Source organism: Bufo gargarizans, chromosome 2 (assembly GCF_014858855.1).
Source record: "Bufo gargarizans isolate SCDJY-AF-19 chromosome 2, ASM1485885v1, whole genome shotgun sequence".
NCBI lineage: Eukaryota > Metazoa > Chordata > Amphibia > Anura > Bufonidae > Bufo > Bufo gargarizans.
Genome location: NC_058081.1, coordinates 26,665,979 through 26,688,332, shown reverse-complemented (window position 1 = coordinate 26,688,332; position 22,354 = coordinate 26,665,979). Strand labels below are relative to the sequence as shown.

The 22,354-nt window shown below is 43.4% G+C and overlaps 1 protein-coding gene across 3 annotated transcripts in view; it reads left to right on the top strand.

The window, feature by feature from the left end:
* Positions 1–22,154, top strand: part of LOC122929256 (chromaffin granule amine transporter-like) — a 138,965-nt gene extending 116,811 nt beyond the window's left edge. For all 3 annotated transcript variants that reach the window (XM_044282770.1, XM_044282769.1, XM_044282771.1), the window contains exons 14-15: positions 10,626–10,759; positions 21,216–22,154. In XM_044282770.1, the coding sequence (XP_044138705.1) occupies positions 10,626–10,759; positions 21,216–21,356 (275 nt within the window). In that variant the 3' untranslated portion in view covers positions 21,357–22,154. The remainder of the gene's footprint in view (positions 1–10,625; positions 10,760–21,215) is intronic.
* Positions 22,155–22,354: the final 200 nt, after the last annotated feature.

The window sequence follows — 22,354 nt, the reverse complement described above, 5'->3', positions numbered from 1 at the left end:
CTGGCACCCCGACCGGGTACCTCCGTCGATAGATGCTCCTAGTGCTTTCCGAGGACTCCAAGCACTCCACTTGACACCGTACGCACTGCAGACCCCACGAACCGCCAAAGCTTGGTTGAGGTCTCACCGTCTCCGACCCACCCTGGACCTACGACAAGACTCCAGGCTCCAGTGGGTGAACCTCTCCTACATCCAGAGAGCAGGAACAGCTCTTACAAGAGCTAGTAGTTATGCCAGGGGAGTATAGCAAATCTCCAGCGTATAGCAATCCCCCAGTGTCGATCAGTTACCCAAACACCAGCCTCAACATGATGAAGGGTAAAACAGGAACTCTTTATTGAGGACTACCCGCCCGTATTTATGCAGGTCCCCATCTGGTGGACACGCCCCTAGGAGACCAGAAAGAAGACTGTGACACAGGACAGATATGCAGCAATTCAGGATACGCAGACACAACACATCCCCACAATGCATCATGGTTTCCTCCTCTCTGCCCTGGAGACACCCGAGGAGCAATTCAATTATCTCTCAGGACAAAGGGAAATCGCCAATACACATGTGGAGACAACAGGACAGAAATCACCATTTAAACATACAATGTCACAACCCTTACAGTAAACACAGACATTTAACATATCCCCAGATAGCTCAAGTCTGAGTGCATATTATTAGGCAAATGACACTCAGACTACACGAATACACTAAAATGAGCTATCTGGGTACCCTCACATAACATACAATAAAATTCCAAAGACCGAAAAATACATGCACTTATATAACTATGCCGCTATTGCATAAAACCGGTGCATACAACATGGGACCGTAATCACATGGTAACAGGCTGGCACATAGTCCTCTCCAAGTACTCGTGGCAACCTCAAAAGAGGGGAGTTTGTCACAAGTACCTTTCTGCCAGGTCAGAGCATAAAAACTTTTATGAAAGTTCTTTTGTGCCATGTGCAACACAGAAAAGGCAGCGGGAGCTCAGGGAGCTAAATTCATGGTTTAAGTCCTGGTGCAGGGCAGAAGGGTTTTGGTTCCTAGAGCACTGGGCCAACTTTTCATTGGGGTACAAACTGTATTCCAAGGATAGTTTGCACCTGAATGGGATTTCTGGGTATTTAAACCAGTATAAGGTGGAGGGTAAGACAGAAAATGAAGTGGTAGATAGGCCAGAGAGGGGTTAGACTATATAGGTGAGTGGAAAAATGGATTATGGAGGGCTTATTAGGGAAATTGATAGGAAGATCCACATGTTACAATTCAACAATAAAAACCAAGATACCAACAAAATCTCAAGAATTCAAATTCTGGGAACTGAATATGGAAAATTAAATAGCAACTTACAATGCGTGTTTACAAATGCCAGAAGCCTAGCAAGCAAAAAGAGTAAATTGGAGTCCATTGTACTGGAGGAACACATAGATTTAGTTGGTGTGGCAACACACATGGCTGGATTCTTCACATGACTGGGATGTTAATCTTCAGGGTTTTACACTCTTTAGGAAAGACAAGGCAAATAGGAAAGGAGGTGAAGTGAGTCTGTATGCTAGGAGTGATATGAAGGCAAGTGTGAAAGAAGCAACAGTAGGTGAAGATGGTGTGGATGTTGAATCCTAATTAGGGGAATAAACACTGAAAATATTATACTTTATTATACTTGGTGTAATCTATAGACCTCCCAACATCTCTGAGGCGATAGGTCAGTGGCCATTATGGGAGATTTTTAACTTCACAGATATTGACTGGGGTCATGGTTCTGCCACTACTGCAAAGAAAAGAAAAGTCCTCAATAGGGTTGTCATGATACCAAAATTTTGATTCGATTTCGATAACATAAAAAAAGTATTGCGATACTCAATACCATTCGATACCACGCGAAAAAAAAAAAAAAAAAAAAAGCAGCATGCATTCCGCATTTTATGGAACGTCTGGCCCATAATAGAACAGTCCTATCCTATTTTTGGGGGGGACAAGGTGACTAAAAAATGGCGACTCGTGCAGTTTTTATTTATTTATTTTCTGTTACGGTGTTCGCCGTATAGGAGATATTTTTTAATATTTTAATAGTTTGGACTTTTCGGACGTGGCGATATGTAATATATTTATTTATTGTTTATATATTTTATATGTAAAATTGGGAAAGAGGGTGATTTATACTTAATATTTTGGTTGTTTTTTTTAAACTTTTTTTTTTTTACATTTTATTTAATAACCATTTACCCCTTAGGGGCTAAAACATGGAATCTTTTGATCCCCTGTCCTATTCAACCTAATAGAGATCTATTAGGATGAATAGGACTTCACACTCTCCCTGCTTCCCTGTGCTTTGTGCACACAGCAGCAGGGAGCTTACCATGGCAGCCAGGGCTTCAGTAGCATCATGGCTGCCATGGTAACTGATCGGAGCCCCGCGATTACACTGCTGGGGCTCTGATCACAACTGCCACTACACCACCAATGAAGAGGAGAGGAAGGGACCCTGTGGCCACTGCCACCAATGATTTACTACTGGGGGGGTTGGGGGCGCACTGCACTGTTTTTAAACCATTAATACAAATACAGGAGGCGGGTGCCGGCGGCAGAAACACATAGCTGGCCCCCGACCTTTATGACAGGGAGGTGCGATCAGCTGCAGTTAACCCCTCAGGGGGCTCTAAAGGGGCTTTTTTTTTTTTTACACGTTATGGGGGGCATATTACGGGAGGCGTAACGGAGCCAAACTGATGCATTCTGAATGGATCCTCATCCATTCAGAATGCATTGGGGCTAAACTGATCCGTTTGGGGCTTAGATTTTTTTGGGGACAGAATAATGCAGATGGATCCGTTCTGAACGGATACCAGCGTTTGCATTTATAGGTGCAGATCCGTCTGTGCAGATACCAGACGGATCCGCACCTAACGCAGGTGTGAAAGTAGCCTTAGTTGAAGATGATGGACTTTTAGTTTTTTCAACCGTATTATGTAATTATATAGCAGTGATTAGAGATGAGCACATTTTTCTAAAATTTGATTTGACGAATTTTTGGGGAAATATTAGTTTCGATCCGAATAAATTTGCATCGAATTACGTTAAAATACAGCTATTATGTGGCTGCAGAGAGCCTTTATAGTGGTGTAGAACACTGTGCCTTGCAGTAACATGCAAAGGGAGTCTGCTGTGGAAGTGAAATAATACTGAGTCAGTATGACATGCAGATGACAGGCGTCACTCTTAGAATCACTGCACACTTCACTTATTTGGACAGTCACGTGGTCAAAACTGGCCAAATAACTGAAGTATGAACTCAGCCTTACAGGTCGATGTTAGCGCCAAGAAGCACACTCCTTTTACACCATCGTCAGCTGATTCCACATAGATGTCTACAGAACCTGTTCTACTAGACGCTCATAAATGATGATGTCAGCCAGGCCAAAAGACAAAATAGTGTGGAGGATGGGAACAGCATGAGAAGTCCACAGAGTGGACCTATGACATATTGATGAGGTGAAAGCAGCATGAGGAGACCACAGAGTAGCCCAATGACAGAGTCTGGAGGTGGCAGCAACAGCAGCAGCATCAAGAGGATACCCCAGAGTGGCAAGGTGACATAGTGTGGAGATGGCAGCAGCAGGATACCACAGAGTGGCAAGGTGATGTAGTGTGGAGATGGCAGCAGCATCAGGAGAATGCAGAGTGGCAAGGTGACATAGTGTAGAGATGGCAGCATCAGGAACCACAGAGTAGCAAGGTGACATAATGTGGATATGGCAGCAGCAGTAGCAGCAGGAGAATACCACAGAGTTGTAAAGTGACATAATGTGGATATGGCAGCAGGAGGATACCACAGAGTGGCGAGGTGACATAATGTGGAGAATGCAGCAGCAGCAATAGGAGAACACAGAGTGGCAAGGTGACATATTGTGGAGATGGCAGCAGCAGCAGGAGGATACCACAGAGTCGCAAGATTACATAGTGTGGAAATGGCAGCAGCAGTAGCAGCAGGAGAATACCATACAGTGGCAAGGTGACATAGTGTGGAGATGACAGTAGCAGCAGCAACATCAGGAGACCACAGAGTGGCAAGGTGACATAGTGTGGAGATGGCAGCAGCAGCTGCATCAAGACACCACATAGTGACCCGGTGACAGAGTGGGGCGGTGGGTGGCAATACCAGTACACGCTGAGAAAGGAGGTTGAAAGAAGGAGCACTTGGCATCAGATGTGTGGCATCAGGCGGGTGGCAGCATCAGAGTAGTAGCTGAGGCAGGTAGTCAGAAGAAACCGGTCTCTTTTATCAAAGTGTTGGTGTGGCACCATGGATGATCTAGTCTAATGCATCAGGAATTGGTGGTTGGAAATCCTGGCTGATCCACGCCTGATTCATCTTGACAAAGGTCAGTCTCTGCACATTTTGGGTGGACAGCCGAGTTCTCCTTGGGGTAACTATGGCCCCCACCGCACTAAACACCCACTCTGATGCCACAGGGAAAACTATGCCAGTTGCAGCCACAAATCCAGTTTGGCTACCCAGTAGTCCAGCGGATCTTCAATGTGGGGTGGCAGGGTGCTGTCCAAGTATGCCACTACCTGCTGGTTCAGGTCCTGCTCCAGGTCTACCTGCTGCTAGTGAGTAGTTTCTTCACTATGCAGGTGAAGAAAGCTATTCATCAGCGACTGTAGACTCAGGCAGCTGCTGATAGAGCTGGTACTGCTCCTGCCACCCCACCCCTCCCTAGCAGCCATGGCAGTGGAACGTGAGCGCAGAGGGCCCCCCGGTGAGACCTGCGAGAGGATGGACAATAGCGCAGATAGGCAACGGCCAACTGACTACAAAGGATGTCTCTGTAGTAGTTCAGTTTGTCCTCCCTCTCATTGGGTGTAAAAAAGGCCCCGGTAGCGAGGGTCCAAACAAGGTGGAGAGCCAGAAGTCATCCCTCTGCCGATTAGTGACAATTAGTCACTACGCAAGCAAGTTAGCATGCATCAGGCTATTTGTGCAAGTGACTCAGAAGGACTCCCTGCCTCCATCTCCACTGCATACTGCCACGGTGTGACTGGGTCCTCTGTCTCGTCTTCCTCATCGCCCTGAGCACGTTCAGCTTCTGCGTCGTTGGATGCCTGCACGCATACTGTTGTCTCTTGGCAATCTCTTCGGTGATCGATTGCTGGCGGAATGACTGATGAGGAGTAGGAGCAGGAGCATCTGGACCAGCAGAAGATGGGAGTGACAGACAGCTCCCTTCAGCTGAGGTGGTGGAGCCTTGACTGGCTGAAACCGGTTGCGTGCCACTGGGTGATGCAGCGGTAGCTGAAGCAGGCTGGACCACTACATTGGAGCCACGGTTCTCCCAGGCCACTGTATGGTGACACTGCATATGTTGACACAGGGCCGTGGTGCCAACATTGGCACCCTGGCCACATTTCACCTTCTGCCCACATATTCTACATATGGCCATGTTGACCTCCTCCGGAGGCTTCACAAAAAACTGCCACACAGCCGAGTACCTGATTTTCCTTCCAACACTACTCACTGGCTGACTGCTACCACCTTTGCTTCCGTGAACGCGTGCACCACTCCTTTCCGGGCAGATAGGCTGCTGCAAAGCGGGTGGTCTACCCCGTGCCCGTTTAGCTCCTAACCTCCCAGTGCTGCCACCCTGCTGACTCCTGGCCATGCTAGCGACTTGATGGCTCAGCTGCTGCCTGACGGGCAAGCTGCCACCCTCTTCTCCTGATGATAACGAAGCCCCTTCTTCAACCGGCTCCCAAGTGCGATCGGCTTTATTATCATCGAGGAGTGTCTGCACGTCACTGATGTCCTCCTAAACGGTCTCGAGGACAAGAGCCTGATCGCACGCAACACAAGCTCCTGCGCCACTCTCCTCATCACTACTTGCCTGCCTAGCAAAAGAAGCGGCGGATGTCTCCTACAGAACTTGGCTGGGCAGTAGGTGCTAACTGTCCTCTAGTAGCTCTTCTTCGCTGAAAAGTGGAGCGGAGCCCACAGCATATAGTACTTCTCGCAGTGAGGGAACAGAAAAGGACAGAGGAAGATTGGGCCATGCCAACTAAGGGTTGTGTCTGAAAAACCCACCGACTGTTGGCTGGGGGTGTCTGATGTTACTTGGGATGACGTGGATGACCAAGTTAACCAATCAAGAACCGCTGGGTTGCTGGTCAAGACACGACCGCTAGATGACACCGGGAGCTCAGATCTCTCGCTACAACTCCTGCTGCTACGCCCCCTTACTCTGCTGTGACCTCTGTTTGCATCAGAAACATTTAGGCCTCTGGCACTCATCTGTGCATGGCCTGGCACTTCTCTGCCTGACATACTTGTAGCTGAACTAAGCAAATTAAACGGAAAAAAAAAACTAAAAGCAACGAATATATTTTTCTTTTTGTACTGAAATAGGCCACTAAACACTTTCACCACAATTAATTGCAGAAGTGAACTGAGAATATATTTTTGTTGTTGGACTGAAATAGGCCACTATACGCTTTGACCAGAAAAAACTTAGAGTGACGTGCATAAATATTTTTCTTGTAGTACTGAAATGCGCTTTCATCAGAAATAACTGAAGTGAACTGAGAATATATTTTTCTTGTTGGACTGAAATAGACCACTATTGTCACGAGGGTGTCAAGAACCACGCCTGACTCCGTTATACCCGGGGTCAGGAAGTCGCAGCGGTTGGCTGCGCGCTCTATGTAAGATAGGGCTGTTTCCTTATGGTACCTTTTTGGGTTTGCTTTGCAACCCTTTTTGGCTCACTCAGGGATCCATAGCTCCTTCTCCTCAGCTGTTCCTTGTCCAGCACTCCCAACCTCCTTATATTCCCCTCTCACACTTCTCTGGTTGCCAGATATAGAGCTTCCTGCCTGGACTTCTATACTGACCCACTGGAGCTGTGTTGCTGCGTTCTCTGGTTGTTGGTCCAGAACGTTTCCCTCCGGATCCCTGTTGGACCTTTGTGGTCTGCTGTGGTCGCCCACCTGGGTTTATGTGTTTGTCTGTATTGTCTGTCCTCTCCCTGGTGTTTCCCTCTTAGTGTCAGTGGTGCGGACTAGCGATCCCACCGGCCCGTTCACTATCAAGGGCTCATTTTAGGGAAAGCCAGGGTTTAGGCACGTGATCGCCGCACGCGTGAGGAACCCGTCTAGGAACGTCAGGGCAGTCAGGTGCCAGCCGCAAGGTGAGTCAGGGGTCACCACCTTTCCCTCTCCCTTGGGCAGGGATTTCCCTTTTCCCTCCCTGTGCGTGACGCCGGTCATTACAACTATACACTTTCACCAGAATTACCTGCAGAAATGCACTGAGAATACATTTTTCTTGTTGGACTGAAATATGCCACTATACGCTTTGACCAGAAAAATCTTAAAGAGTGAAGTGCGTATATATTTTTCTTGTAGTACTGAAATACTCCCCTATACTCTTTCACCAGAAATAACTGCAACAGTGCAGTGTGTATATAGTTTTCTTTTTTTAATGAAATACACCCCTAAACGATTTCACCAGATATAATTGCAGAAGTGAAATGCGTATTGTGGGGGTCAGCTCAATAGTTGTAGGTACAGCAGACAGTAACACAATGGCACAGTTCTCACAGGGATTTGCCTGTTTTCTTTATTTTCATCCACGAGCAAAATATAAGGCCTTTACATTCAGGCAAAATATAAAATAAATTCCTGCTCGGCTGAGCACTAACTCAACATAAAATTACCCTTTCTATACAGGAGGCCTACTACCAGCCACACGACACAATTAAAATTACCCTTTCTATACCGGCGGCCTACTACCAGCCAAAACTCAGTGTCCTTTTTGTTGTTTGAGCAGACTTCAGCAGAAATGGTGAAAGCCAGTCAGTTCAACCAGTCCCCCCCCCCACCCAGACATGCTCATAGTGCAAACCTTTATAGCCCAGAAATGAGCTGAGCTCCATCACCTGGATGAGAGCTCTATATAAAACCTGTTCTGGACAGGAAGGGAATGAGGAGCCCCGCTACCAACCTGCATCCACATTCCATTAAAATCCAGGCCCGACAACACCATTTACCAAAGTCCTCAGCAAACTATGTTTTGCCAAGGCAGATCATCTTTCCTGGATTTCTAATATCTCACCCAGTTTTCCTAGTTGAGATATCCACCTTCTGTAACCTCTCCCTGCAATAAGATGCTGTGAAATGATTCCTCCCTATCCTTTCCTTGCACTTATAAATCATTTTTTCTTTTATTTCCACAATCAGGTTTTTCCAATGATGTCCCTAGCGCCTTTACACGTCTGTCCCTGCACTCATAACGCTGGAAAATCTCTGACTCTAAGATGGCCGCGGTATTTATAGGGCTGTGACATCACAGAGCTGGCTGGCTACTGATTGGCTGCATGCAGGCATGTCAATCTGGGTGATCCCGCCTTTCCAGAGTTCCTTGCTCCATGTCCTCAGTCCTCACACGTGTAGCTGCCATTTTTAAGAAAAATGTGATTCGTTACCACAAAGCGCGAGGAAATTCGCATTCGTGGCGAAATGAATTTTTCCTAAATTCCACTTCGTCAGCTTCGATTCGCTCATCTCTAGCAGTGATCTTACATGACCTAAGAGAGGGAATATGTTCTATGTCTTAAATTGTGAGAAACTGAGTTTTAATGAAAGTGGCTAAAGTGTATGTACACGTATGACTTCAAAGTGAGTGGACATAATTGCCAAAGTAATCGGTGAGTGTATACTGCTGTGTTATCTGTTCACCGGTGATAGTGTATCCAACCGGTTGTCGGTAGTGAATGCTGTAGACTGTGAACACATGTGCTTACAGTAGCTGTACTTTATACACTATATGGACAGAGCACTGGGACACCTACATATTAAACGTACAGGAGCAATTTTTAATTCATACGCACTAATATGGAGTTCGCCCCCCCCCCTTGTAGCTAAAACAGCTTCCAGTCTTTTGGGAAGGCTTTCTACAAGATTTTAGAGGGTGTCTGTGGGCATTTGTGTCCATTCATACAGCAAAGCATCAGTGAGGTCAGATACAGATGTTGAATGATCTTTCATGAAGACACCTAAATCATTATTTCTGGGCAGCATCCGCTTCCACTGTAACATGCACAATCTCCGGTGTATATATCTCATTTATCAAACAGAACTGTTCTCCGCTCTGTATATCAGTGTATAGGACACAGTCTCCAGTGTATATATATCATTTATATAATAGGACTGTTCTCTGATCTGTATATCAGTGTATAGGACACAGTCTCCGGTGTATATATATCATTTATATAATAGGACTGTTCTCTGATCTGTATATCAGTGTATAGGACGCAGTCTCCAGTGTATATATATCATTTATATAATAGGACTGTTCTCTGATCTGTATATCAGTGTATAGGATGCAGTCTCCGGTGTATATATATCATTTATATAATAGGACTGTTCTCTGGTCTTTATATCAGTGAATAGGACACTGGTCTCTGGTGTAATAGGACCATTGTCTGGTCTGTGTATCAGTGTATAGGACGCAGTCTCCGGTGTACATATATATATAATTTATATAATAGGACTGTTCTCTGGTCTGTATATCAGTGTATAGGACCCTGTCTCCAGTGTATAGATACTATTTATATAATAGGACTGTTCTTCTGTCTGTATATCAGTGTACAGGACGCAATGTCCAGTGTATATGTACCATTTATATAATAGGACTGTTCACCAGTCTGTATATCAGTGTACAGGACGCAATGTCCAGTGTATATGTACCATTTATATAATAGGACTGTTCACCAGTCTGTATATCAGTGTATAGGACTCACCTTCTCATTCAAAGAGTTTTCTTTATTTTCATGACTATGAAAATTGTAGATTCACACTGAAGGCATCAAAACTATGAATTAACACATGTGGAATTATATACATAACAAAAAAAGTGTGAAACAACTGAAAATATGTCATATTATAGGTTCTTCAAAGTAGCCACCTTTTGCTTTGATTACTGCTTTGCACACTCTTGGCATTCTCTTGATGAGCTTCAAGAGGTAGTCACCTGAAATGGTTTTCACTTCACAGGTGTGCCCTGTTAGGTTTAATAAGTGGGATTTCTTGCCTTATAAATGGAGTTGGGACCATCAGCTCATACCATTTATATAATTGGACCATTTTTTCTTGCCATAATACAAATTCTAACAGTCTATTCAGTAGGACTATCAGCTCTGTATCCACCTGACTTCTCCTCAACGCAACTAATGGTCCCCACCCCATTTATAAGGCAAGAAATCCCACTTATTAAACCTGACAGGGCACACCTGTGAAGTGAAAACCATTTCAGGTGACTACCTCTTGAAGCTCATCAAGAGAATGCCAAGAGTGTGCAAAGCAGTAATCAAAGCAAAAGGTGGCTACTTTGAAGAACCTAGAATATGACCTATTTTCAGTTGTTTCACACTTTTTTGTTATGTATATAATTCCACATGTGTTAATTCATAGTTTTGATGCCTTCAGTGTGAATCTACAATTTTCATAGTCATGAAAATAAAGAAAACTCTTTGAATGAGAAGGTGTGTCCAAACTTTTGGTCTGTACTGTATGTACTCTGGTGTATATGTTGTGCTCAAAAGCTCTACAGTAAATTTAATCTGTCATTTCAGGGCCTTCATGTGGTGGCGCTATTGCAGAAGCCATTGGATTCCCCTGGTTAATGAGGATCACTGGATTACTGAATCTTATCTTTGCTCCTTTTTGTCTCTTTCTTAGAAATCCACCAGCCAGAGAAGAGAAAATGGTCAGCAATTTTTATATTTTTATAAACCACACAAAGCCAATTTTTTTGGAGGGATAAATAATCATAAAACATGAAAAGGGTTTATGGCTCCCTGCTTGTCTCTATTTTTGGTCCTTCGCGACACATAAGAAATGACTGCTCTGGCACAGCGGTCACCTGCCTCAGCTTCCTGCTTGTCAAGAGGGACCAAGAAGTAGAGGCAAGCAGAAGCCTGATATGCGCTCAGAATAGAAATTGCGGAATTAACTCACCGTTAAAATGTATACATATTAAGGATGAGCGAATCGATACTACCGGTTTGGAATTTGTCCCAAATTTCCCAAAAAGTTTGTTTTTGTGATTAGTTTCGGGGTGAATGATAGAGAGAATGCAGGGTCCGCATGCAGATCAGTATTGTAGGCCAGGAAATGCCCCCTTGATGCCAGCAGATGTTAGATGTGCTCATTTGCATATATATTTTTGCCAAAAACTAAGGAGTGTTTCCAAGCCTACAAAAGTCATCACATATTAACTGGTTTCCATAATAGAAATAGTATCCATACACAGTTCCCCTAAAGCCCTCTCAACTAGAAAAAAAAACTATATCTATCTTTGCTTTGATAAAGTGCTTTACTCCTGCAGGAGCTAGCTGCTGATGTGAGGCTGGATTAGCTATTTTTCTAGTTTTGCTACATAAGTATGTTTAAAGGACTGAGTAATGGCTGAAAGGCTATGATGTAGTTATGAAACACTCAGCACTTTTTGGAAAGAAAGCTGATTTATACATGTTTTTATGTGCACATGTCTCTTTATTTGTCTTCATTCAATTGCAAAATATTTGGGCTTGTTAGTATTGATTTACGACCGTCATAGCGCCGGAGCCTTAACACGCAAAAAGTGTGGGGCATCTTTCCTTTACAGGCTTACTTTATTGAGAGACCTTTGCTCCTGATGACACGGGCCAGATTATGTCACGTAGAAACGCGTTGAGCCGTGGATCTCCATCCAGGACACGGCTCTATAGGCAGGGTGCTTACCAGTTGTCAGGCAGCTCACCAGTTAGCCTGGATACAAGTGTGAATGCGGTCCGATAACTAGACCCAGTGCGACTCCGCATGAGTGGGTAGGCAGACTGAGGCAGCTTAGTGTGCATCTGTAGAGACAGTAAATACTGTGTGGCTGCTGCTGTTTGGATGTCCTGATAGTGTGTGTGAACGATTTCACATACTAGTAATTCATTAAATTGAAAGTCGATACAGACTCACATTCTCAACAGGGCTTCCAGCCTCAATTCACGATCAGCTGCTCTGCTGTTGAGAGCTAGGTAGCACTGCAAACGAATGCACCTGTGCCTAGTCACAACACAAGAGCCGTGCCCTGACCCCTTCTCCTGCGGATATTAGCACCAATGTGCCAGCAGGACTAGGATTTATGTAGCGGGTCTATTACTATCCCGGACTACATCACTCCAGTCTGGAGCCTGAAATTCACGAAAGTGATGTACCGAATTTTCCCGTTTTAACCAGATATTAATAAATACTTTATTATTTTCTTTTAAATACGTTCTTCAGGCAGTGTGATACGAATTATATCTAGTAAACATACCATCTAGTATCTTTACCATGTAAGATTGTTAGAATTGACGCCTTCAGGACCCTGCTATTTTTCACCTTCCTGCCCAGGCCATTTTTTGCATATTTGACATGTGTCACTTTATGTGGTGATAACTTTAAACCGCTTTTACTTATCCAAGCAATTCTGAGATTGTTTTCTCGACACATATTGTACTTCATTGGAATAAAATACAGAAACAGGCACTCAACTTATGGTACCATTCAGTCAAGGTATAAAATGTGGGGTATTAAAATTTAAGTTTAATAAAAAATAAAAAAAAATAGTAGAAACAAGACAGTTACAAATAATTGATAAAAGGATGCATATATACCAACGCTGAGGTTTACATATAGATGAGGGCTGGTGTTTAGTAAAGCCTCTCAGTCTATAGCTGCCTTGGTTTTCTATACAATATATTGCCTGGGGTATAGATACTTCCCAGAGGTTATATCGGATTGATATGACAGAAAGGATAATTCTCAGTTCAGTAGGCTGTAATGGAAGGAAGTGTATCCTGCAGACCGCTTGATAGCTGTTCTGTTTGCACTTGTTAGTATTATCTAGGGCTATCTTTGTTTCATTGCTAGCAGTTTGATCCCATATTAGGTAATACCATCAGTGCACTGATATAAATAATGGTTAATGTTGCAGATTGTCTGTTGTCAGTAAATAGTCAACTTGCATCTCCTTTTGGTTAGTTGGATCAATTAGGTCTCATATCAATGGGTTGTAAGTGCATATGTCCATTCAAACATGAGCTGGCGACTGTATAATAAATACCTTGTGAGTTGGTTTTCATTTTCAGTCCGTACCTCCGCTACTACGTGGCGTCCCACGGAGCGGTCGGTATCTGACTTACTGTTACCTCCTTCCTGTAGATGACTCCGGCCGTAGTGCTTCACCATCCAGTGACACTGGATATAGCTCTCCGACTGTGATAACTCGCGTGGTCCTGGAGATGGCAGTTACCGTAGGTAGATAACAGTAGGTCAGATACCGACCGCTCCGTGGGACGCCACGTAGTAGCGGAGGTACGGACTGAAAATGAAAACCAACTCACAAGGTATTTATTATACAGTCACCAGCTCATGTTTGAATGGCCATATGCACTTACAACCCATTGATATGAGACCTAATTGATCCATCTAACCAAAAGGAGATGCAAGTTGACTATTTACTAACAACAGACAATCTGCAACATTAACCATTATTTATATCAGTGCACTGATGGTATTACCTTACATAGGATCAAACTGCTAGCAATGAAACAAAGCTAGCCCTAGATAATACTAACAAGTGCAAACAGAACAGCTATCAAGCGGTCTGCAGGATACACTTCCTTCCATTACAGCCTACTGAACTGAGAATTATCCTTTCTGTCATCTGAATCAGATATAACCTCTGGGGAGAATCTATACCCCAGGCAATATATCGTATACAAAACCAAGGCAGCTATAGACTGAGAGGCTTTACTAAACACCAGCCCTCATCTATATGTAAACCTCAGCGTTGACAACTTAGAGGGGGCCATTTGGATGAGACATTAACCCCTGGACTTGTCTGCTGATTGCGTCATTATATTTTGTGCACAATTATACAGAGTGGTATATATGCATCCTTTTATCAATTATTTGTAACTGTCTTGTTTCTACTATTTTTTTTTTAATTAAACTTGAGTGCCTGTCGCTGTATTTTATTCCAATTTATTTATTTACCTTTTGACTGGGTGGGTCAAAAGCGTCAAGAGCACCTATCCACACCAACAGGTGGGTGAGCCTCTATAACACTTTCTTTATCAATTCTATATTGTACTTCATGACAGTGGTAAATTTGAGTCAAAATATTTCATTTTTATTTATAAAAAAATATCAGTTACCAAAAATTGTGAAAAATTTGTAAATTATATTTTCTTTTTTTGGGACGTTAGAAGGCTAAGAGTTTAGAAGCAAATATTAAAATTTTTAAGAAAATTTCCAAAACCCAATTTTTAAGGACCAGTTCCGGTCTGAAGTCACTTTGTTAGACTTACATTAAAAAAATCACCCATAAATGGCCCCATTTTAGAAACTAAACCCCTCAAGATATTCAAAACTGATTTTACAAAACTTTGTTAACCCTTTAGGTGTTCCACAAGAATTAAAGTAAAATCGAGATGAAATTTCAGAATTTCACTTTTTTGGCAGATTTTCCATTTGAGTCAATTTTTTCCAGTAACAAAGCAAGGGTTAACAGCCAAACAAAACTCAATATTTATGGCTCTGATTCTGTAGTTGAAAGAAACACCCCATATGTGGTCATAAACTGCTGTACAGGCACACGGCAGGGCGCAGAATGAAAGGAATGCCATATGGTTTTTGGAGGGCAGATTTCACTGGGATAATTTTAAGTTGCCATGTCACATTTGAAGACCCCCTGATGCACCCCTAGGGTAGAAACTCACAAAAAAGACCCCATTTTGGAAACTACGAGATAAGGTGGCAGTTTGGTTGGTACTATTTTAGGGTACAGATGATTTTTGGTTGCTCTATATTACACTTTCTGTGAGGTAAGGTAACAAAAAATAGCTGTTTTGGCACCGATTTTATTTTTTGTTATTTACAATGTTCATGACAGGTTAGATCATGAGCTATTTTTATAGAGCAGGTTGTTACGGACGAGACAATACCAAATATGACTTTTTTTGGTTGTTTGTTTCAGTTTTCTATAATAAAGCCTTTTTAATAAAAATGATTTTTTAGTATCTCCATATTCTGAAAGCCATGGTTTTTTTCGTTTTTGGACGACTGTCTTATGTAGGGCCTCATTTTCGGTATGAGATGACGGTTTGATTGGTACTATTTTAGGGTGCATATGACTTTTTGATTGCTTAGTGTTGCACTTTTTTTGATGTAAGGTGACAAAAAAATGGTTGTTTTAGCACAGTTTTAATTTTATTTTTCAGATGAGGGGGTGGATCATGTGATATGTTTATAGAGCCGGACATGGCAATACCCAATATGTCTGTTTTCTTTTTTTTCACAATTTTATGTGTTTTATTTTGGAAATTTAATTTTTTTTTTTATACTTGAAATCCTTTTTTTTATCATGAAAACCCCTTTTTAAACTTTTTTTTTTTCCCACTATGGGAATTCAACTTCTGGGGTCTGATCCCCTCTTGTATTGTAATGCAGTGGCTGTTAGCTTTTATGCCTAAGGGCTGGATCTCAAAGGCTTCCATAGGAAGCAAGCCCCGATGCCTATGGAAGGCATTGGGCTTGCCTTCTCTGCCATCGGGTCCCCGCCACTGCAGCGCGGGGACCCGATGAAGATGCGGAGGGCACCCGTACCTTTCGCATGCCGCAGTCAACTTTGACCGCGGCATACAAGAGGTTAATATGCCGGCATCGGTGTCTTCACCGATGCCGGCGTATGGAGCAGGGACCCGGCTGTCAGTGACTGCCGGGTCCGTTTCGCTGATTGTGAGGGCGCAGCTCCTGCACCTGCCTGATCAGCCTGCCGTACATGTATGCAGCTGGTCCTTAAAGAGGACCTTTCACTAGTTTAAAAACTAAAAACGAACTATATCTGTGGGCAGAGCGGCGCCCAGGGGTCCCCCTGCACTTACTAGTATGTCTGGGCGCCGCTCCGTTCGTCCGGTATAGGCTCTGGTGTCTGCAGCTCCCTCTGTTGTACTGGGCGGAGTTTTTGTATTAGGGTTGTCCCTTGCAGCGCTGGCCAATCACAGCGCACAGCTCATAGCCTGGGAGTCACGTCCAGCTGTGACATATATGTACGGCAAGGGTTCTTAAAGGGCTTCTGTCACCCCACTAAAGTAATTTTTTTTTTGGGCTAGTTACATTCCTTATAGTGCGATATATAAGAATATAATGGTGTTACTTACTTTCATTCGGCCGTTTCTTATAAAAACGAAGTTTTATAATATGCAAATCAGGTCTCTACCAGCAAGTAGGGCGTCTACTTGCTGGTAGCCGCCGCAAAAAAAACGCCCCCTCGTCGTGTTGATTGACAGGGCCAGCCGTGATCTCCTCCTCCGGCCGGCCCTGTCAGCATTTTAAAAATCGCGCGCCTCTGTTCATTCGGCGCAGGCGCTCTGAGATGAGGAGGCTCGTCTACTCAGAACTCCCTCAGTGCGCCTGCGCCGATGACGTCTTCTCTTTCGGAGCCTCCTCATCTCAGAGCGCCTGCGCCGAATGAACAGAGGCGCGCGATTTTTAAAATGCTGACAGGGCCGGCCGGAGGAGGAGATCACGGCTGGCCCTGTCAATCAACACGACGAGGGGGCAGTTTTTTGCGGCAGCTACCAGCAAGTAGACGCCCTACTTGCTGGTAGAGACCTGATTTGCATATTATAAAACTTAGTTTTTATAAGAAACGGCCAAATGAAAGTAAGTAACACCATTATATTCTCATATATCGCACTATAAGGAATGTAACTACCCCAAAAAAAAAAAATTACTTTAGTGGGGTGACAGAAGCCCTTTAAAGGTTTAAAGGGGCTGTCTGTGTTTGCTATATTCATGACCTATCCTCAGGATGGATCAATACCATATACAGACGTGGACAAAATTGTTGGTACCCTTTGGTCAATGAAAGAAAAAGTCACAATGGTCACAGAAATAACTTTAATCTGACAAAAGTAATAATAAATTAAAATTCTATAAATGTTAACCAATGAAAGTCAGACATTGTTTTTCAACCATGCTTCAACAGAATTATGTAAAAAAATAAACTCATGAAACAGGCATGGACAAAAATGATGGTACCCCTAACTTAATATTTTGTTGCGCAACCTTTTGAGGCAATCACTGCAATCAAACGCTTCCTGTAACTGTCAATGAGACATCTGCACCTCTCAGCAGGTATTTTGGCCCACTCCTCATGAGCAAACTGCTCCAGTTGTGTCCGGTTTGAAGGGTGCCTTTTCCAGACTGCATGTTTCAGCTCCTTCCAAAGATGCTCAATAGGATTGAGGTCAGGGCTCATAGAAGGCCACTTTAGAATAGTCCAATTTTTTCCTCTTAGCCATTCTTGGGTGTTTTTAGCGGTGTGTTTTGGGTCATTGTCCTGTTGCAAGACCCATGACCTGCGACTGAGACCAAGCTTTCTGACACTGGCTAGTACATTTCTCTCTAGAATTCCTTGATAGTCTTGAGATTTCATTGTACCCTGCACAGATTCAAGACACCCTGTGCCAGACGCAGCAAAGCAGCCCCAGAACATAACAGAGCCTCCTCCATGTTTCACAGTAGGGACAGTGTTCTTTTCTTGATATGCTTCATTTTTTCGTCTGTGAACATACAGCTGATGTGCCTTGGCAAAAACTTCGATTTTTGTCTCATCTGTCCACAGGACATTCTCCCAGAAGCTTTGTGGCTTGTCAACATGTAGTTTGGCATATTCCAGTCTTGCTTTTTTATGATTCGTTTTCAACAATGGTGTCCTCCTTGGTCGTCTCCCATGTAGTCCACTTTGGCTCAAACAACGACGGATGGTGCGATCTGACACTGATGTTCCTTGAGCATGAAGTTCACCTTGAATCTCTTTAGAAGTCTTTCTAGGCTCTTTTGTTACCATTCGGATTATCCGTCTCTTAGATTTGTCATCAATTTTCCTCCTGCGGCCACGTCCAGGGAGGTTGGCTACAGTCCCATGGATCTTAAACTTATGAATAATATGTGCAACTGTACTCACAGGAACATCTAGTTGCTTGGAGATGGTCTTATAGCCTTTACCTTTAACATGCTTGTCTATAATTTTCTTTCTGATCTCTTGAGACAGCTCTTTCCTTTGCTTCCTCTGGTCCATGTCGAGTGTGGTACACACCATATCACCAAACAACACAGTGATTACCTGGAGCCATATATATAGGCCCAATGGCTGATTACAAGGTTGTAGACACCTGTGATGCTAATTAGTGGACACACCTTGAATTAACATGTCCCTTTGGTCACATTATGTTCTGTGTTTTCTAGGGGTACCATCATTTTTGTCCATGCCTGTTTCATGAGTTTATTTTTTTACATAATTCTGTTGAAGCATGGTTGAAAAACAATGTCTGACTTTCATTGGTTAACATTTATAGAATTTTAATTTATTATTACTTTTGTCAGATTAAAGTTATTTCTGTGACCATTGTGACTTTTTCTTTCATTGACCAAAGGGTACCAACAATTTTGTCCACGTCTGTAGGTGGGGGCCCGACTGTTGCCAGTCTCGACGATCAGCTGTTTAAAGACAAGGCAGCAATCATACGAGCGCTGTATTCTTGTCCCAGTTTACCTGCTCACCGTTGACACAGCAGTGGCGAGCAGGTTTAATTACAGTTCGTCCGTCCCCATTCACTTCAATGGGACAGCTCCTTCCTATTCACTTGAGAATAAGTCATTAATATAGCAAAAAGCAGACAACCTATTTAAGAATGAGCAAATACATATTTGAGAAATACCACCAAAATAATATCCCACCCAAGCTTACTCTTCTCTCAATGGAACATCTAAGTTAGCTATCTTTCTAAAAGGACAAGAGAACCAGAATCTCTCAAGAGAAATGTACTTTGCTTGGTTGACTGGCCCACTCTTAGGGGTGCTCTTTATCAGTGATGGCCAGTTCGCCCACAAACACATGAGGGCTGCCATCTTAGCTCACAAGTCCGGCGATGCACAGGTAAGCCCTTACCTGTGCCAGGAGCTGTTCTGAAACAAATGCGGTCACCAGGAGCAGGCAGTTCCGAGAACAGCCCGATGAAGGCCCCCGGCGTCTTTTCTCAGAACTGCCTGTTCCCAGTGACCGCATTGGTTTCGCACAGGCACAGGCACAGGCACAGGCACAGGCACAGGCACAGGCACAGGCACAGGCACAGGCACAGGCACAGGCACAGGCACAGGCACAGGCACAGGCACAGGCACAGGCACACCTGTGCATCACCAGACTTGTGAGTGAAGATGGCAGCCCACATGTGTTCGCAGGCGAACACGGTGAACTGGCCATCACTGCTCTTTATCATTAGGGAGATCAAAAAAACATGCATGATGAGTATTGTATGTCAAGCGATAGTGTTGATTGTGAATATTCAAATCGCAAATAGTGATATAGTGTAGCTGATTCCAGTGCAGGGTGTTAGGTAGTGTGATAGGAATTACTGTTTCTCTGCTGTCCATACATACATGCTAAAGACATAGAGCTGTGATGTCACAACAATACTTAGTGCACCAATCAGTAATATCTACTCAGACCTGATAAAATGTGAAGTTGCATGTATTGTGCAAAAAATATGCGCTTTATTAGTGCCAATTTGCACAATTGCAAAAATAATGACTGGAGATCACAAATTCTAGAATTCGTGAATTTATTGCGAATATTATGCAAAAAAATTGTGAAATATCGCGAAAACTAATTTCATTTTTCCATCGCATTATACACTTCTTGTTTCCATGGTTATGACCACCCTGTAATCAAGCAGCGTTGGTTGTGGTTGCACAATATAGTAAAAAGTGCCAGCCTCTCTGGTGGCCAGGACTGCGGGAGTGAATATAGGATAGCACTTTTTCCTACAGTGTGCAAGCACGACCACCGCTGCTGGATTGCAGGGTGGCTGTAACCATGGAAACGAACTGTGTATAATGTGATGGAAAAGTGAATCAACCCAGCAAAGGAGGCAATATGGAGAATCGCAATACATTAGTAAGTGCCTTATATTAACTTTATCTACATGATAAATGCCATTTGCTGAAGTGAGATAACCCCGTTAATCTGGCTGGCATGAGACACGATTAGAGTTCTTTTCTGTTTTGGAAGGAAAGGTTATTTGAGTATCTTTCCCAGAAACCCAAAATTATGCAAATGATCTTGCCTGACATAAATGAAAAGAGGGGATATCCTGTCTAATGCCAACAGAATTAAGATTTGCAAATTTGCATCTATTCTTCTCAGAAAGTGAGTGCAGTATTGCCTGGCATAAAATACTCATCAATAATATTGTTTGGTCTCCCTAATGATGAAGAGCACCATAAAGGCAAGCAAGACAATTTTCTCTTAAGCCATTTTGGTTCTTTTGTCTTTCTGAAAAGAAAGCTAGCTTGCATGTTTCATTAAGAGAATTGCAATCCTGAGTAGGATATTAAATTAGATTGTATGCATTACTTTCAGGTGAACATTGGGTAAGGTGGGTCTCTTTTCTAGAATCATGTTCATTTGGTGAGGCTTTTTAGAAAAAATCTGGGGTTTAGAATAGAAGGCAAATTGGAGTTTATCTGGGTGCAGCCGTGCACTGCCGGCTTTCCGTCCGGACCCAATTATATTTACTAGGTTGCGGCTGGATCTCCCCAGGCCCCCATTATAGTGAATGGGGATGGATCTGACAGGCTGTTCCCGGCCAGAATGCAAGCGTGAAACAAGCCTTAGAAGACTTTTGGCTACACGTGTGATTTGCTCAAAACTGCTAGATATGGAAAAAAAATGAGGGTTAAAGAATAGGAAAATGTTTTCTTCTTTTGCCTCCAAAATGGCAGACATAATATGCTGCTCTAAATCTGGCCATACACCCTCCATAGTTTTTATCTAAATGCTCATTCGGACACCAGTTATTCCTCCTGACTCCCACATACACATGCACTCTTGCTTCAGGCCAGCATGCATGTATTCTCAATGGGGAGAGGGCAGCATAAAAACAATCTGTCGGGAACAGCCAGTACAACCCTATCGAAGTAAGATAGTTGGTCGATCCCACCAAATCAGCATATCCTCACCGATCGTTAATACAAGGAATGGGGCCCACCTCTATCCAGGGGCCCCATAGCAGCACACAGCCAGCCTCTATAGTAGATATTACTGTGTTTGTGTAACGTAATTTATCTTTTGTTTTCAGGCCATCCTAAGCCAAGAATGTCCTATGGAAACCAAAACCTATATGGCCCAGTGCAACAATCGAGATCTACCGTTCTCTGACCACAGCAGTGATGAAGACATCAGCACCCCCCGTAACAGGACCATGAGGATTCCTCGTTGATATATGTCCTATACAGAATCCTTCAGACTGTAACTCGGCGTTGATTTCTCAGATCCTGGGACTGCATCAGCCAAGGAGAACTTTACACCCAGACCATAAAAAAGGGGTTGTTCAGGATTACAATATATTGGTGCTTTCTTTCAGAAACATCGCCACATGGGTGGTCATGGTTTCTATCTGGTACTGCAACTAATCTCCATTAAAGTGACACACACAAAATGTGAACTGTTTTTGGAAGAAAGCAGCCATGTTTTACCTGGGCAAACCCTTTAGGTCTTAAAAGGTGCATATGTAGCACATTTGGAGAAGAACAATTCATATGGAATTGGATGTATACAGAGGTACGGTAGGGACAATATGGTACAGAGTTGCCTTGGAGGTTATAAAGAACCAAAATATATCATAATACCATAATCTATCAAAATTCAACACCACCTGTAATATTACGAGGATTTTTTTTTGTTGTTGCTGTTATTTATTAAAATCAACACAGTTTAAATGCACAAGTGCTACTGCCTAAGGTCAGATTAGGGCCACCTGACTCGGTCCTTACACCATATGAAAAATCAATAGTAATATCCTGAAGTACTCGTGTGTGCACCGTCTACAATTGCCCAAAGATCGATGTCTCCTGCTAGTAATACTCCAGCACTACAACTTAGTAATGCACTATGTAACCCACACAGGATGTATATGAAGCTGCCTATCGTGGCCCGTTTTCTGAAATTGTGGTCCATATGTGTGCTACTTGCAGGTATGATCACCTTTGCATGCAGATGTTAAATCAAGCCAACAGGGATCTCCAAGGGACTTCTATGTGACGTCACACATTGAACAGTGGCTTGCAAGTGTGCCTCAAATAGGATGTTGACACACAGAGACTGGAGAGCAGCAGCAGGGGACCAAAGGGGCCTGAAGCCAACTGCAGGGTATGCTTCCTTTTACAGGTCAGGCCACACGATGGGGTGATCTCACAGAAAGGCCCCCTGAAGATGAAG